This window comes from Papilio xuthus, unplaced genomic scaffold, assembly GCF_000836235.2.
Source record: "Papilio xuthus unplaced genomic scaffold, Pxut_1.1 DF825928.1, whole genome shotgun sequence".
Taxonomy (NCBI): domain Eukaryota; kingdom Metazoa; phylum Arthropoda; class Insecta; order Lepidoptera; family Papilionidae; genus Papilio; species Papilio xuthus.
In genome coordinates, this window is record NW_013532721.1 from 6,433,258 (window position 1) to 6,449,835 (window position 16,578).

At 35.4% G+C, this 16,578-nt stretch overlaps 2 protein-coding genes across 2 annotated transcripts in view; one reads left to right on the forward strand and one right to left on the reverse strand.

Annotated features, from left to right (window-relative positions):
- spg (dedicator of cytokinesis spg) overlaps positions 1–16,578 on the reverse strand; it is a 41,133-nt gene that overhangs the window by 20,276 nt on the left and 4,279 nt on the right. The window lies entirely within an intron of this gene.
- Inx3 (innexin 3) lies at positions 1,255–16,011 on the forward strand. Its single transcript, NM_001311926.1, is given in 9 exon segments — positions 1,255–1,434; positions 6,076–6,261; positions 12,421–12,617; positions 12,936–13,058; positions 13,413–13,508; positions 13,582–13,692; positions 13,868–14,004; positions 14,236–14,383; positions 14,606–16,011. Coding segments are annotated over 8 exon segments (1,161 nt in total). The 5' UTR covers positions 1,255–1,434; positions 6,076–6,098; the 3' UTR covers positions 14,792–16,011.

Below are 16,578 nucleotides of genomic sequence, written 5' to 3' on the forward strand. Positions count from 1 at the left end.
TACGACACAAAACTCTGCATTGTCTTGCGGCAAAATGATTCAGAATTGATAGAAAAAAGGGATGAATCAGCTTTTTACCTATAGATTTGAACAGGATGTAGTTATTGGATATTAAATTAAATTAATCGTCCTGAACAAGTAAACTAATCTTAGTAACCACATCCAACTGAGTGATAGTTCTACTATTCCTTTAGAAAAAATCGACGCTGTAATTAGGCATGAAGCTGAAAAAATGCTATGACTTTTCTAATATAAATCGTGCTAAAGAATATAACGTAACTAATACAAGAAATATACAAAAAGCACACAGTTAAATAACAAGTTTCAATACTGATTCGGTAATGTCATTGAAAACCTGATTTTACATAATGACTTCGTAACTCTGTATTAATTTGTGAAATTAAAAAAGTGTTAAAAATTGGCAAAACTAAAAGTTCAGATGATTTATACGTTCGCGGAACCGATAATGTGAAACCTGTCTATTTCTCGTAATTTATTCCTTTATTTGTAAGGATCGGGCGGGCAACAGGTAGATGGTCCGCATGCCTAGCCAATGACAGAGCTCCGGTCGCTTGCGTTGACCTCAGCCCAGACATTTAACTTAGCCTCTTTGTGCCCGATATGAATTATTATTAATCAGTGTAAATTGCGACATGCGACATCGACGTCGATGGAACCGCCTCGTAATTACAAACATTAGCGAGATACGACAGACTTGCATAATCATATCAACTATGTATGTTCCAAACAAACATTCATTACTCGATACCTATATAATAAAAATAAATTCTTTAATCAGTTATGTTCATAATACTTTCAACTGAAAGCGCTATACCGATAATTAAATCTTTTTCAAATTATCATTAATATAAATGCCGTCAGTTCTGATATTAACACATAAGGCGACGCGGTTTAAATGCAGGAAGCAATTCTCACTCGTATAAACCGGTAATTATAGGCGCATTAAAAAAAATTGCCATACGAAATTTCAAAGCGCCGCTAACGGAGAAAAGTGGTCACGACAGACTCGAACTCGTTCGATGGATTCTCGGATCCGACTACTGTGCATTTGGGACGGTGGAAAGAGAAGGAAGTCATATGGGTACCGGTTGCATTAGGAGAGGGAAAGAGACAAGCATAGCTGCGTACACGCCGCGCATCAGCCGGCAGCGCGCGACGAGCGGGCGCGCGGCGACGCGCGAGTGCGCTTTCCAGTCCGCGCTCCCGACTCGCAGGCGACTGGCGTGCCCCTGCGACGCCTCCACCGGTTTCAATCTACTCAATATTATGTCCATGACGTATCATTTAAACTATGACGTATAACTGAACGAGTACGCGCCACGAGCCCTCCGTTGTGTTGTGACGTTAGGAAGGACAATTAGTGCACGTAGTTTTGGGGAAGCGACGAGGGAAAAGTAACTGTTGATTTTAAAGGTAAGTTAAGTTGTGTCATAAAGACTCGGCTGGACGAATCGGAAACACGTTTCGGCGACGCAAGGAATGCAGTTTGACGGCATGTGTATGGTATATGCAGGAACAAAAGCCTTGTGCACAGTCATCGTGGATCTCTTTTTACTCCGAGTGCTACCTCGTTAGGCCGCTAGGTAAACTGAGATTCCATCCAGACGGTTCAATAACTTTTTTTTTTAAAAGCACAAGGTGTTAGCCATCCCATAAGCCTACCTGTGGAATACTTTGTCACTACCTGTTTGTAATAAAAGACAAGGGTTGTCCCGAGAAACATTTGAATATAAAAGACGAGGGAATAGGCCGTATTACTAACAAATCTCGGTAATATTTCCATATTGTTGCGACACTAATTTAAAATTGAAACGAAGCAACGGCCGTATCGTAATGTTAGTGGTTAATGACCCTCGATAGTTTAGGAAAAAACGTAGAATAGCTTGTGCTATTTAAGATGCCAATCATTACTTTTTATTTGTGGCACAATATTATTTTTCAGATCCGCAATAATGAAAGTTAACGGCGACAACAATGTTAGTCTTTTTGTGAGCACAAAAACGAAATTGGAAGTATTGATATTCTCACTTTGATTACAATTAAATGAATATTGAAGGTGTTTAGTTAATATTTCTAATTTAACGTCACACAAACAATTCAATCATTAGCATAACTTCCACGTAATATTATTATTCATAATTAATTACATCAATGGAATTAAAAGTAAAATAACTGTACCGCTTATATTAAAAGAGAAAATATGTAGTTACTTGATATGTGTGGTTTCAGAAATTACTAGCCCGAAATAAGACATAAGAATATATTATTTCGGTCTACTAATTTCTGACAAATTCTGCCAAAAAAAAATATAAGCACAATGAAGAAAAACCCACGTCTACCTACATCTCTAAAAATTGGCCGAGATTAGTTTATCCTAGGTTAGAAAAACGTGTTCTTTATGCCATATCTGCCCATATTGGTTGTCTTCTTTTCTAACATTGGGACCGCATCAATGAAGTTCGATGGAACATTCGTTCTCTTACAATGGGCATATGATGTTACATAACACAATACGTCACATTCAACATGTGAGAAGTGAAGAAGAGTTTCCCACAGTAGTGCGCGGGAATTAATTTCATTGTACTCCGGTGGCATCTTTAACAGGTCACACTTGTTGGATTCCAGTCACGCGGCGTGCGCGCAACCTGCATCGATTATCCCGGACTTTAGTATATTTAGAATACACGTTCTATTTATAAATACAATCCTTATTTATAATTGTGTTATATTTATGATAGAAAAATAAATTATAAAAATATCTTACCAATATTATAAACACGAATGTTTTGATTTATGTTTATTACTACTACTCTAGAACGACTGGAACAGGATTGGAACATAGATATACTGGAATTAAGCAGAATACTTACTGATACTTTGATTCGACGCGAACAACGTCGCGGTCGATAGCTAGTTTATGATATAATTAATTACAGGTTTGAGTAAAATTTGCCGGTTCTTTGTTCTATGAACGTATCTCGTTTGAAAGCCAACGAATTGATATACACCGCGCGTCATAACAATTAGTATGGACTTGTTTTACAATACGCGACTCGCTTACCAATCTTCGCGAACATATCGGTAACTTTGACCTTTATGATAGCCAAGTGAACGTATTAAATGTTTACAAATATTGATAACATCATTAAATCCTTCTAACCAAAAGGAGTAAGCATATAGCACAAATTAACTTAAGCGTTAATATTTTAACATTATTAAAATACATTATATTATGATGGATCAATCTTAACAAAAAACTTGACATGTTTTGTTTCTGAATTAAAGTTTATTTTTCATGCAAGAATTACCGGAATTTTAACCAAAAATAACACACATGTATTTAACAATATTTAAGAAAAGAATCTCAAGGTTTGTTACCAATGTGGCTTTGCTTACGTTATTCTAATTTTAAATATAAAATAGAGAATAAAATATATTATGCTTATTCGATGAGCAAAAGCTTGAAGTTATACATGAAACTTGGATTATCTGAAACGTGAGTAAAACACAAGGGTAACCGCAACATAGATATGCGATGTTTCCGTATTACTTGATATTGTTCCGATGACACACAGCGGTGCCACAGACAACCTAAAGATTACCGTCTAACCACCTCACTATATAGGCGAGATACCGTGGGTTTCTGACACCAAAACCGTTTAAAACATATTAATTTCATTAAATACAAAGGGTCTTCCTGAGTAACCAATTAACAAGTCAGGGTATACGGTAACGATCATATTCTTTTGTTGGATAATCCAGTAACTTTATTAGTTTATGTTCATTGAGTAATCCTTCCAAGAATCTTCTAAAGGCACTCATTAGGAATTCAGGGAATACAAAATAGTTAGTCCATTAGTATTTATGATACCTTCGGATATAATCTACAGCGTTACTTGTCTCTTCAATCAGTGGTAGGAAATCCTAGAATGGTATTGGACAATACTGCTATAGCCATAGATTTTGAGCTATGGATTTATTCCAAGACAAGTTTACATGTGATCGGATATTTCATTTTTATTACTTGAGGTTCTTCCTCGGTTACCGCTGTTATCAAATTTAAAACAGATCGAATTATGAGATTGAATACGAGAAGTTGTTGTTCGTTTGACGTCGTCACGTACAATTACGACAGACAATTCACCATTCACTTGCATCCGACCGCAGATTACCTAACAAATGCAACGCGTATCAATGTCGCGTCATTAGATACGCTTTTACACGCCCATATCGTTATTTGAGCTCGTCTTTTAGAAACTTGACACAAAAAGTGTCTACAAGTGTTGTACAACAAAAAGTGTAAACAAATAAATATATTTGCCTCTCTCTCTCTTTTATTTCTGTCTTTCTCAGCCAAAATTGCAACCACATAAATGTTAGTATTTTAACCGAGAGACGTATTTGGGTGCTTTTATTTGCCCACCTTGTATGCGACTACACTTCCTATTGTTAGCGATTGACTGCATACACACGGAATTCCTTTCCCACGGACTAGTCGCACTATGTGAGCCCGCCAGTCCGCCCGGTGGTACAGAGCACAGACGCGATCGTCTCCCGCAATTAGTGTTCATTCAGGGAGCCGTCGCGTGCCGTCCGGCTCAACAAGCGATGCGCACAACCTCGGCTCGCCGCATTCTTAGTTCAATTTAAATTATAATGACTCATTAAACATGCTAAAGATTGCATAATTTGTAAATAAAACAACGAGAAAAACATAATAAGAATATTATTCATTATCAAGACAACGTATCTGGTTTCTAGAGACGATACAAAGAGAACGCCATGACGTATGCGTCTGCGACTGTCATAAAAAAAGAATGCTCCTTCGTGCCCTTTGCTCACGCCCATGTTATTATCACTGAACAAACAGCGCACAAATCAAACACTCGTTAAATGAATACTTTAACGATACGAGATGTTCGTTCAACGACAATGTCATAGACATAATTATGATAATTCCGGGTAGTAGAGGACTAATGTTTGATCGGCCGTTGCAGAGAAATTCAACCGTCAACCGTCGTAAGTTCGCCAAATCGTTCAACATTGTCGCTACGCAAACTACAAAACTGGTTTCAGCGTAAAATTGGCGTCGGCTCGCTGCAGGAGTAGCAGGCCGGGGCGCACGGAGCGAGGGGAGGTTTGAGCGCAGGCGGAGCACGGGCCGAGTACCGGTCGACGACCCGCCGCGGCCCTGCGCCCGCGCACCATTCGCCTTCGTCGCGGTCGACCTCATCCTACCGCGATTATGAGATTATGATAAAAGGTTTTCAAGTGTACTTAGTTCATCTAAGATTTACGTGCCAAGACATATAAACGTCTTATTTAAAAACTAGTAACATTACAAAATAAAAATTATTTTCGAAGAGCGTTTAAAATGATATTAGTTTGTACCTAGCATGTGACCTAAATAACAACGTGGACACTGCGTAGGAACGGGATCAAGAAGTTGCGAAGGTCAGATCCATTTGTGATGAATTACCCACTAGGATCGTATTCATTCAATTCTACTTGCATATTTCATAGCGACAGACAGCAGTATATTCTCAGTACGTTACAAATGCATAAAATAAAAATAGATATAACGATGTGTCTATATCGACGCGTGTGACCGCTTGAACTGTGAAGTCGAATATTGGTTCATAAAAAACGCGGACCCGAGATTCTAATGCGGAGCGTGGGCGAGAAGTAGCTACATCGTTAAATTATATGAGAGGTCATCGATTGAGATGTGTGACTTCGGTACTCAGTCAGTTGTAATGCCTGTATGATTTAACGTTGGAATCTTTTAAGTCCCGAAACCGGACCTTTATCGGAGCGACGAAAGCAAATATAGATATAAATTCGGGGCACTGTATAAACAGTGAGAACGTACAGATTACAAGAAGGAACGTAATAAAATATACCGTTTGAATTTCGATTTAGTATGTGCACCGTATGGCAATTGTCGGACATGTCAATGTGACGGTTTTATAAATAGACCCCTAACCCTAACCATTGTCTGGTTGTTTGGATCTAAACGTAAGCATATAAATGAAACAGGTTCGTTTGTTACAGACAAGAGGAAGAAATAATCCAAGATGGCGCTGTTTGGTATGGCGTCAGCGGTGGCGGGCTTCGTCAAAGTCCGCTACCTGATTGACAAGGCTGTCATCGACAACATGGTGTTCAGAATGCACTACCGCATCACGTCCGCCATACTGTTCCTGTGCTGCCTTCTCGTTACAGCCAATAATCTTATCGGTAAGTTCTTTGTTAATGCAACGACCTCTTCCTTTGTATTTTAGAGATATTACAAGAAAACAAAACAGTACAGGTTTCCTTTTTTCCGTTGGGTCTATCATAAAAAAGGTTTAGTTGTTACTTTTAAGAATTTATAATAACTTAAGTCATAAAATATTTCAAGCCAATATTAGCGTAAAGTGAAAGTTTAATAACAAAAGTTATAATTAAGATCAACAATCACACCATTGCAGTATTAACCGTGAAATTGAATGACCTAGAAACCGAAGACCAAATAACCCATAAATATACTAGGAAATAACAGTTCGTCTAGCCGGACTATGTGATTTTGTAACAACTGTAAATACATGAGTCACTTTCAGTTCATTCGGAGCGATCGGTGTATGTAACAGTTACCCAAATCGAGACATCATGTCAAATGAGACGTACAAACAGAACAACGTGGTAGCATACGTGATAAGGTTAATACCGAGCGTGCATGGGACATTGAACTTGACGCAAAGTTACTCTTCCCAACAAAGTAAAAGGTACTTCGCTACATGCATTCACTCACGCCTTTATTTATATTCTTGTTGTGTTGTATATTCAATGCCTTTACATTTGGATGCTCAGAACAAGTCTAGAACAAATCATTAAGCCTGTGGATTAGATTTCCATTCCAATTAAATTAATATTATAAAACGGTTTTATATGTCTACTACTTCAGGAGCTAAAGGCACATCGCGATTATCGACATGAAATAGTTCGTAGTTAATAAAAGGCTTTGAGTTTATTATATTCTGTTCTTTATTCCTCTTTCTTTGGGTTAATAAACTGTAGCGTTAGAAACAGTTTAATATTATAATCCACAACGTTGATTAGCTTGTAACAGTGTCAATAGCTAACTGCAGGAATTTGAACTCCAGCCTCTTTAATGACATGTAACATGTAAATAAAAAAAATAATTGACTATATACAATAAAGTACATTATTCCGCTATCAAAGTAGTGCAGACCGCGAATGAAATAACGACGTCTATTATATTCATGATAGCAATCATCTTGAACCGGTTTCTTTATTATACATGCGTGCGCATACACGATCAAATGGTGCAGAATATAATGTCTGGATTGGAATTATCAAAGCTGTAACTTGTACTACGATAAGAGGGTGAACAAAATTAAATGAAAACTATTCATCTCTGATCGTATGTGTCCATTGATCTTTTACAGATGTAATTTAAAACAGGAACAAACAGGCTAATTTTTTGTACAAGAAATTGACACGTGCTTCCCACATTTGGAATGTTAAGGCATGTAGCATCAATGTTTCATTAATAAAATGTTTAATAAGGAATAAGATGGACTTGTTTCTCATAAAGTAGCATAACTGCGTCTAGTACTTTTATACATTTTCCATAACTATGCAGTTTTCGAAAGGTTTTTAAAATGAGGGGGGGGGGTGTAAAATAAACTTATTACTTACTGACGTGAATAAATTGATTACAACACAGACCAAGTCACGTCTAACTTCACCACAAATCGATATGAGCGTGTTATTTAATACTTTTTAAATTCCACTTAAAGCGTGATGAGTGGCCAGTTAGTCAATTGTTATTCATAATATTGGCGCTATATCATCAATGATCATGATCCGCACAGTAATCAAACGGTCTCAGGTTACAATTTCAACTGAATTACTGATTAGTATTAAAAAAAAACAATTGCTTATGCAAGACACATAGTCATATCTTTACACAAATACTAATGAGGTAACCACGCTGACACGAACTTTTAAGTATTTTTTGCTTTTAGAAAATGAAAATAATATTTGCTTTTTTTTTAATACTTTTAAATCCTTTTCAATTCCGACTAACAATGATAGAATAGAGCCCCTAGCCGTAATACAAATCCTTACAATTGCTCTCGTTTCCCCTACAACAAATTATTATTATTGTTCGTAGGCATAAAAATAAAATGAGCATGTGCGTGGCAAAAGGCGTGTACTCAAGCTGTGCGTATGCGCATTATTATTACCTGCACAAATTACCGGACCTAGATTGCATTAAATCACGTTCACTATAGCTAAATGTCATACATTAAACAACATTGTTATGAACGTGTAATAAATGTTCTTATCCACGTTTATACAATTGCAAGTTCTAGATTCAGTGAAACTAACTTATATAAATTGTTTTTAGTTACCTACTTTACAGTTACCTTTACGTATTAAAAAAACCTATCCAGTTTGTAAACAGGTGATTCTTCTAGCAATTATGACATCATATTTTGCAAATTAATTGTTAACAAACTAAAGAAATGATTAGGCATGACCTATTGTGGTGGACTAAATATAATTTTTATCACATCTTCGTAGGGACATGATCCTATTTCATTTTTACCAAGTCGCATAAGCATTGTAAGATAAGTCAAATGCAACGTAGTAGTTCGTGACCCACTGTCCATTGCATACGCCTGATATTGCTAATCGAAACAATATAACGATAACGGTTGTAATTAGATCCCATCTGTGAGAAAATTATAATCGAAATTAAATCAACACATCTTCGAAACTGCAGAAGCAATTGATTTAATTGTTAATTCAATTAACTTTGTATTACATGTGAATGCAAATATTATTTTGTTTCTTTTTATTTTATATCATCACTCAAAATTATGAAGTCTAACTTTTTGATAGAAACGAGTTACTACATATTTGGTATCTAGACTAGCTTAAGAGGAGCTAAAAGAGGAGGTTTTCAAATCATCTATGTATTGTGTTTAAACAGTAAGACATTTCCAATTGATATGGTCAACGCGACATTTTATAGCGCATGTCGCATTCATCATAGTATCTCATAAAACTTGGTATTGCGAGAAAAATAAGTGAGTATTGTTAAAGTAATTTAATTACACGTAATGGTAATATTTGTTAGTTGCTATTGCATTTAAGTCCATTGTTAAAAATATATAAAAATCCCAGGCGTACAATCATAAACTACGACGACCGCATGACAGGGTATTTAGTATATTTGACTATCAAATCCCAAGTACATACATAATGCATGTATTCATGGAGACATATTTAACTTTATTCTAGGCTGAGACTGCTTTAAGATGCGTATTTTAATTGTATTTCTTCAGATATCAGCAATATAAATCAATGTTGCATATATCGTCGAAAGTTGCATCGAAGTATAGCAATTTGGAATCGAAAGGTCCCAAGTGCACGCAAGGCTAAAGTTTGCAAAGAGCCCAAGTTTGCCGTGACCCAGTACTGAGCGCATGAAAACCGTACCGATGCTAGTTATCGACGATCGTTAAATCTTATCACACGTGTCGCCGATATACACACACCAACATAACGGTACAATTAACATAACGAGAATTGGCCCGCATGCGTTCTTACTCAAGTTACTAAAAAAATGCTGCACATGTTTGAGCAAAACTACTTTTATATTGAGAATGATTAAGTGATAGTTATGGTCCGACTGAAATACAAGTAGTTTACGCCCGCGACTCCATCCGCGCGGGATTAAAAAAATAGTAGCCTGTGTTTTTCCCAGACTATGTTCTCAATCTTTGTCAAATTTCAGAGGGATCCGTTCAGCCAGTCTGGAGATATGTTCAAACAAACATCCATCCATCTATCTAAACATTCGCATTTATAATATTAGTAAGACATTAATTATAACTAGAATGAATTCTATTAATATTTGAAACGTGTAAAATTGTGCGTTAGTTAATTTTTTTTCTAAGCTTACCACTATATCTATATAAGCAAACATACGTCATTCAGAGAAAAAACACTATTACTTTTACGTCTACATATTTCCTTTCTTATATACTGTGTTGCTTAAGGACAGAGGCTGAAGACTAATTTGATGATTAACGCACTAACTATGACAAATGCTTGTTAAATGGTAATTAGAATCATATGACCGAAAGAGATATATGTACATGAAGTTCTCATAGAATTGTTATATACTATTACTTGTTAAAAGGTATCTCCAGAGCAGCTTCATGGATCTCGCTGAAATTTGCCATAGATGAACACATAGGGTAATAATTAGGTTTTTTAATCCTGCGCTAAGTCACAGGCGACAGCTATTGGCTTCAAAGTTTCCAGATAAAACTGAAATTAAATATAAATCTTTTACCTTTAACTACGTATGCTTATGAATAGGACATTACAAGATTCTATAACTCTACAAACAGGAAGTATCGCTTCCTCTAATTATATACTTAGATTACAAGTTACATTTATTGTACTATCTCGGCGTCATCATGTTTTGCAACACTAAGCATTGGATAATGATTCAATGCCGACTGGGAGTGTAAACGTTTTGTCCAAAACGAACGGTACGTGACTACAGACTACTTACGATATTACATCAGTCAACCTTAGTCATAAAAGTAAATTCTATATTCATACAAGTTAACATGAATCGGCATTCAAAGAATCGCGATTGTGGTTAGTATAAAGGAAAATATTTACCCCTAAAATGTCGTTACAATTTTCCTTATTTAATATAATTTATTAACTAAAATATCGCACTGTCTCGATATATTTCTTAACCTACTAACGACCTATTTAATCTTTTTAATATTATAAATGCGAATTGGATTGTTTGTTAGAAGGTATCTCCATAACGGATCAAAGGATCTCGATGAAATTTGGAACATAGTCTGAAATAACACATGAGCTACTAATTAAGTATTTTTTTACTTTTGTGCGGACGGAGACGCGAAAACGGAATAGATGGAAACAGTGAAATAGGAAATTAAAAGTCAACAAAGTTATTGCAATCGATAAAATATGTTCAATAAGATTGGATCCAGCTTTTAAATAAGACAGTGAAAGATATTATTCAACATCACATTTAAATGACCAAAATTCTTTCTTCTAATTACAATTAAAATTACTTCTAAACAAGTTACGTATATGTGCATTTCCGCTTTAGTTCCTTCTCCGTTTCAAGCGTAAACGTAGATATTTTATGATCTAACTACCAATACATCCGCTTTAGTTCCGTAACTGTTAAACTGTACCTACGTGCACTAACAACTTTACAAATACTTATTCAAAGTATAGGTTGGGGGTACTCATAACGGACAAGGTGATTGGAGTCACGGCCGATACAATTACTATAGGCAGGGGCACTACATTTAGATATGTCCTCGACACTGGGATCGGTGTAGGTAAAAGGAAATGCAGTACTGCGTCATTACCGTCTCATACATTGTAAAAGATTCGAAACCAGTAATAAAGTTTTAAATTTAGAAACATGTTAAGTCACCAACCAAATATTTGTAGTCTTAGATAACTTCAGTTTGTACTATTTGCCATGCTTCCCTCTCTCTCTCTCTCTCGCTTTATCTCTGCGTATTTAATTAAAAAAAAATTAGATCACAACAAGTTTTATCAGTGCGATCCTATTTGTAAAAATATGTAAACGTTCAAAACTTTGACATGACATCGGCTACAGTTGGGTATAATATAATAATATTTTGTATTGGAAGAGATAATTCATTATAGTACTAACAAAAACAATGTCATATATGGAGCAACTTAAACTATTTTACCGTTCACTAATGACTATGCGTAATGTGTCAATGTTGATAACACTAAATAAGCAATCTGAACTTGGAACAATAACAATGTTTTGATTCATCAGTCTACGTACAAAATTAGTATAAATCGTATAAATCTAATGAAAGCTTTACATAAAGACAATCGAATCGATTTTATAGTCACTTAAGACCAAGCAAAAAATGATTAATCTATACTAATATTATAAAGCGGAAGAGTTTGTTTGTGTAAACACGCTAATCTCAGAAACAACTAGTCCGATTTGAAAAATTCTTTTTTTGTTGGATAGTCCATTTAAAGAGAAAGGCTTTAGGCTATATAATATTACGTTGCGACCAACAGCTTTTTTTTAATGCCGCGCGAATGGAGTCGCGAGCGACAGCTAGTAAAGTGTAAATAGCATTGTTTAGAATGACACCAATTTAATTGATGTACCATTGTTTTTTCTGCCATTTTATAAGCACGATTAAACAACAAACTCACACACTATCATACGATTTCTGACAATGCTACTATGAATCACATCAGGATATTTGGCAAAAGCTTCCCTTGAGTGCTTGCATTAAACAGTCTTTCAATTGTTTCCAGGCGATCCGATCTCGTGTATTAACGACGGTGCGATTTCCCCTCATATCTTGAATACGTACTGCTGGATTACCTACACGTTCACCCTGCCCTACACCAAGAGCAAGGGCATCGCGCATCCCGGCCTCGGCAATGATTACGAAGAGGAGAAGCGCATACACGCCTACTACCAATGGGTGCCCTTTATGCTGTTCTTCCAGGTAAGGGAAAATACATCGAAATGTTATAACTTAAAATGCAAAGGAAGTTAAATTCGCCTATGACAACATGCCTGGAATCATCAAGACATTAGATTGGAAGATATGAGGTCGAATTAATTGGACGCTTTATTCTGATAAATTACACTAGCTAGGAATCTTTACATGTTTCATGGATGACTTTTATCCTAGCATAATTAATTACAACACGTGATTAATGTTGACCACTGACCGATACTAAGTATAGTTGTGTTGTAGTATCATAACGTTACATAAAGACTTTGTATACATATTTAACAAGGTTGCTATAATAAATTCCAGGGTCTGCTCTTCTACATTCCTCACTGGATCTGGAAGAACTGGGAGGAGGGCAAGGTGCGCATGATCTCTGACGGAATGCGTGGAACATCCGCCTGCATCGCAGACGACAAGAGCAAGAGACAGGTAACATATTCCCGATCTTGTTCATATAACTGATACAATGTCCCGCTTCACCAATTGCTACAATTGAGATAAGGCACGGTGCTAATAAAACTTGATATCCCTCGTAATTGACCCCGTGATCGTTGTACGAGTAGCATTATTTGTGCGTTATTAATATCATTCATTTCATAATAACCCACAAGTTACATATTGCTTTGATAATATATTCATTAAATAGTAACGCGGTATTCATCCTAATTATAATAATTTACATTTAAATACAATCTTCAATACAGAGAAAACTACTAACGAAGCAGACCCTTAAACTATTTAGGAATATTCCGGAAATAATTTTATTAATTTGGTTAATTACAGAGTCGATTGGTCCAGTACTTGTACGACACCCTTCACATGCACAACACCTATTCTTTCGGCTATTTCTTCTGTGAGGTTCTCAACTTTGTCAACGTTGTAAGTATAGACTCTAAATATTATATCAACTGATGTTCAAAGAAATATTAATAAAATAAATATTATTTTTTAGGTTGGTAACATCTTTTTCCTGGACACATTCCTCGGAGGCGCTTTCTTGACTTACGGCACTGATGTCGTCAAATTCTCTAACATGAACCAGGAGCAACGTTTTGACCCTATGGTAAGTTCGGTACTTTTCATATTTTTAAATCCATTTGAACTTTAACTAAAATTACCATCAATTTCCAAACAATATCTTACGCTTCCTATCATCATCATCAGCTCACTATACGTACCCACCGAGGAACTCGGAGCCTCGCTTACGCTTCCTATAATAATACCAAATTTATTTTCAGATTGAAGTGTTCCCGCGTGTAACTAAATGCACATTCCACAAATTTGGTGCTTCTGGAACAATCCAGAAACACGACGCTCTCTGTGTTCTCGCCTTGAACATCCTTAACGAAAAGATATTTATCTTCTTATGGTTCTGGTAAGATATGCATATGTATTTTATAGCTAATTCGTACCTGAAGCGTACATTAAAGTGTACGACGTTAAAAACACAAAAAAATCCTTGATGGATAACACTTCCTAATGTAAAATTAATTGTTTTTCAGTCTCCGTATTTGTAGGGCATTTCCTACTTGTAGACAAAAACAACTGTACTGAGTCACTGGCTTTGCTATAAAAGAGTGTTTTAATATTTTTTTAATGATTTTAGGTTCATCATCCTGTCAGTGCTGTCGGGCTTGGCACTAGTGTATTCAGCTGCTGTGATCCTCCTGCCGAGTACCCGCGAGACTATCCTCAAGAGACGTTTCCGCTTTGGTACACCTAACGGCGTTGAGGCACTTGTTAGGAAAACTCAGGTATGGTTTAAAAAAAGGTTTTTTTATCCACTAGATAGATTGTACCAAGTCAGATGTCACTATTTGCCTTTAAACGAACAATCGTTTCAACTTTGGAGTAAATTTTGGATCCTAAATTAATATTGTTATAACTGTAACTTATTTGTACTATTTTAAAGCCACTGATGGCTGTAACATACTTTAAATAAACTAAATTTTAAGATTGCTATTTATTTTTACCAGGTTGGCGATTTCCTCCTGTTGCACCTTCTCGGTCAGAACATGTCAATGCGTGTGTTCGGTGAGGTATTGGACGAGCTGTCGCGTCGCCTGCATCTCGGCTCCAACGCACCCTCAGCGCCATCTACTCTCGAAATGGCACCTATCTATCCTAACATCGAAAAGTACTCGAAAGAAACCGAGACCTAAGCGATACGGTAAACTCAATTATGTCTCATTTACATTTTTTGAGATATCTCCCCTTGATCTTAGGTAAATCATTTTTAAATCTCAAACTATGTATTGGAGACATTGCCATTTTTTGTTCCTTATATTTAGGTATTCAGAATATTCATACGCTATAACGGTACCTAGTGTTACGATTTCTATCGAAGATAATTCCATTTCATTAGCTTCAATACATTCCTTTGTGTAGACAATATTACCTTTGTTAAGGTATCAAAAACAGTTTACCTTGTTATTAGGCTTTTACATGGTCTCAATCTGAATGTTGTGAATGATAGTATTTTATAATTATAGCTCCTTTTGGGGATCATATACTAAATTGATGAGCATGACATTAGTTGTTAAATATATGTAGTGAAAGCATTGTGAATTGACAATTAGACAATAAAGAGAAATGTATGAAAAATTGAGAAACAAAACAGTGTCTGTGATCTTACCTATGCAGGGTAATATAAAAAATCACTAATCCTAGAAAAAATATACACTCTCTAAATTAAACATATCTAAAACATAGTAAAAGACATATCGCTCAAATTATTCAGCATCGATTTAAAAATGTAAAACTGTATACATAGTTTTTAAACGAAATACTTTACATCGTTGAAAGTATTATATTTTGTCTACTGATTTCATTTAGTTTAAGATAGTAAATAAACGACATAAGCGATATGAATTAAATCTTAGTTTATATAAGCTTATGGTGAATCATGTATGAAATAAGTGAACATTGGTGCAAAAGAGGTGTGTATAATCTGTATAAAAAATGTTATACTCGTTTACTGTACTCTGACCATTGTGCCATTGAAGCCGTGTAGATGCACCAGGCTTGCATTTGACGAAAAATGAATTCCACTTTTTTATATATTGACATAATTAGTATATAAGTTTTTTTTTTCTATCAGTCATTTAAGCCATATACAATAAGTGCCTTATGTATCTAACATCAATGAATCTCCAAAATTCTTCCATATTAATAATTAAGGCATAATAGCACATATAGGATATGTAGAATAATGAAATTTATTATTGCAAATTTAAACTAAGTATCGATTAATTTGAATTTAAGCATTCCTAGATTAGATTCGTTTTGTTGTATTCAACATTATTTTTAGGAAGACTGCCTTTGTAACGATTTCTATATCAATGTAATTTCTTTTTGATTTAGAATAAAATGAATTATAATATATCAGTGTTTTATTTGGATATTCCTATATTTTTATTAGAAAAGTCACGTTGACATTTTGAATTTTACAGATCGCTTGACATAATATTTGTGAAATAGAAGGCATGTCTAGTCGCAGTGCTGTGTAATTTCCATCAGCCTTTAGTGAACAGCACTTAATATCACAAACGTACATTTAACCAATTTTGCTTAGTTCTGACACTAGAGGGCTTTAATTATAATTAGTTTTAGAATCTAAACATATATTTTTGCAACTAAAACTAAACTACCAAGACAATGTTTTTTTATAGTGTTCGACCAGCGAATAAGTAAATATAGATATAGCGATTTACTTTACATCAATAATCGTCTCCTCACGTGACTATAAAGTCTGAAAAATCTTCAACATGGCCTCTATAAATAGACTGGCTATAAGACGTACTTTTTTGCTCCAATTTGATTATGCATTTTTGCGCTGATGGTAGCAGTGGTGTGGATTCAAACTAATAACATAGATAAAGGTAACTGTCACGTAACACCAACAGCCGCGTTTAAGCATGTGGGAACGAAGCAAAAGCTGTCATTTCCC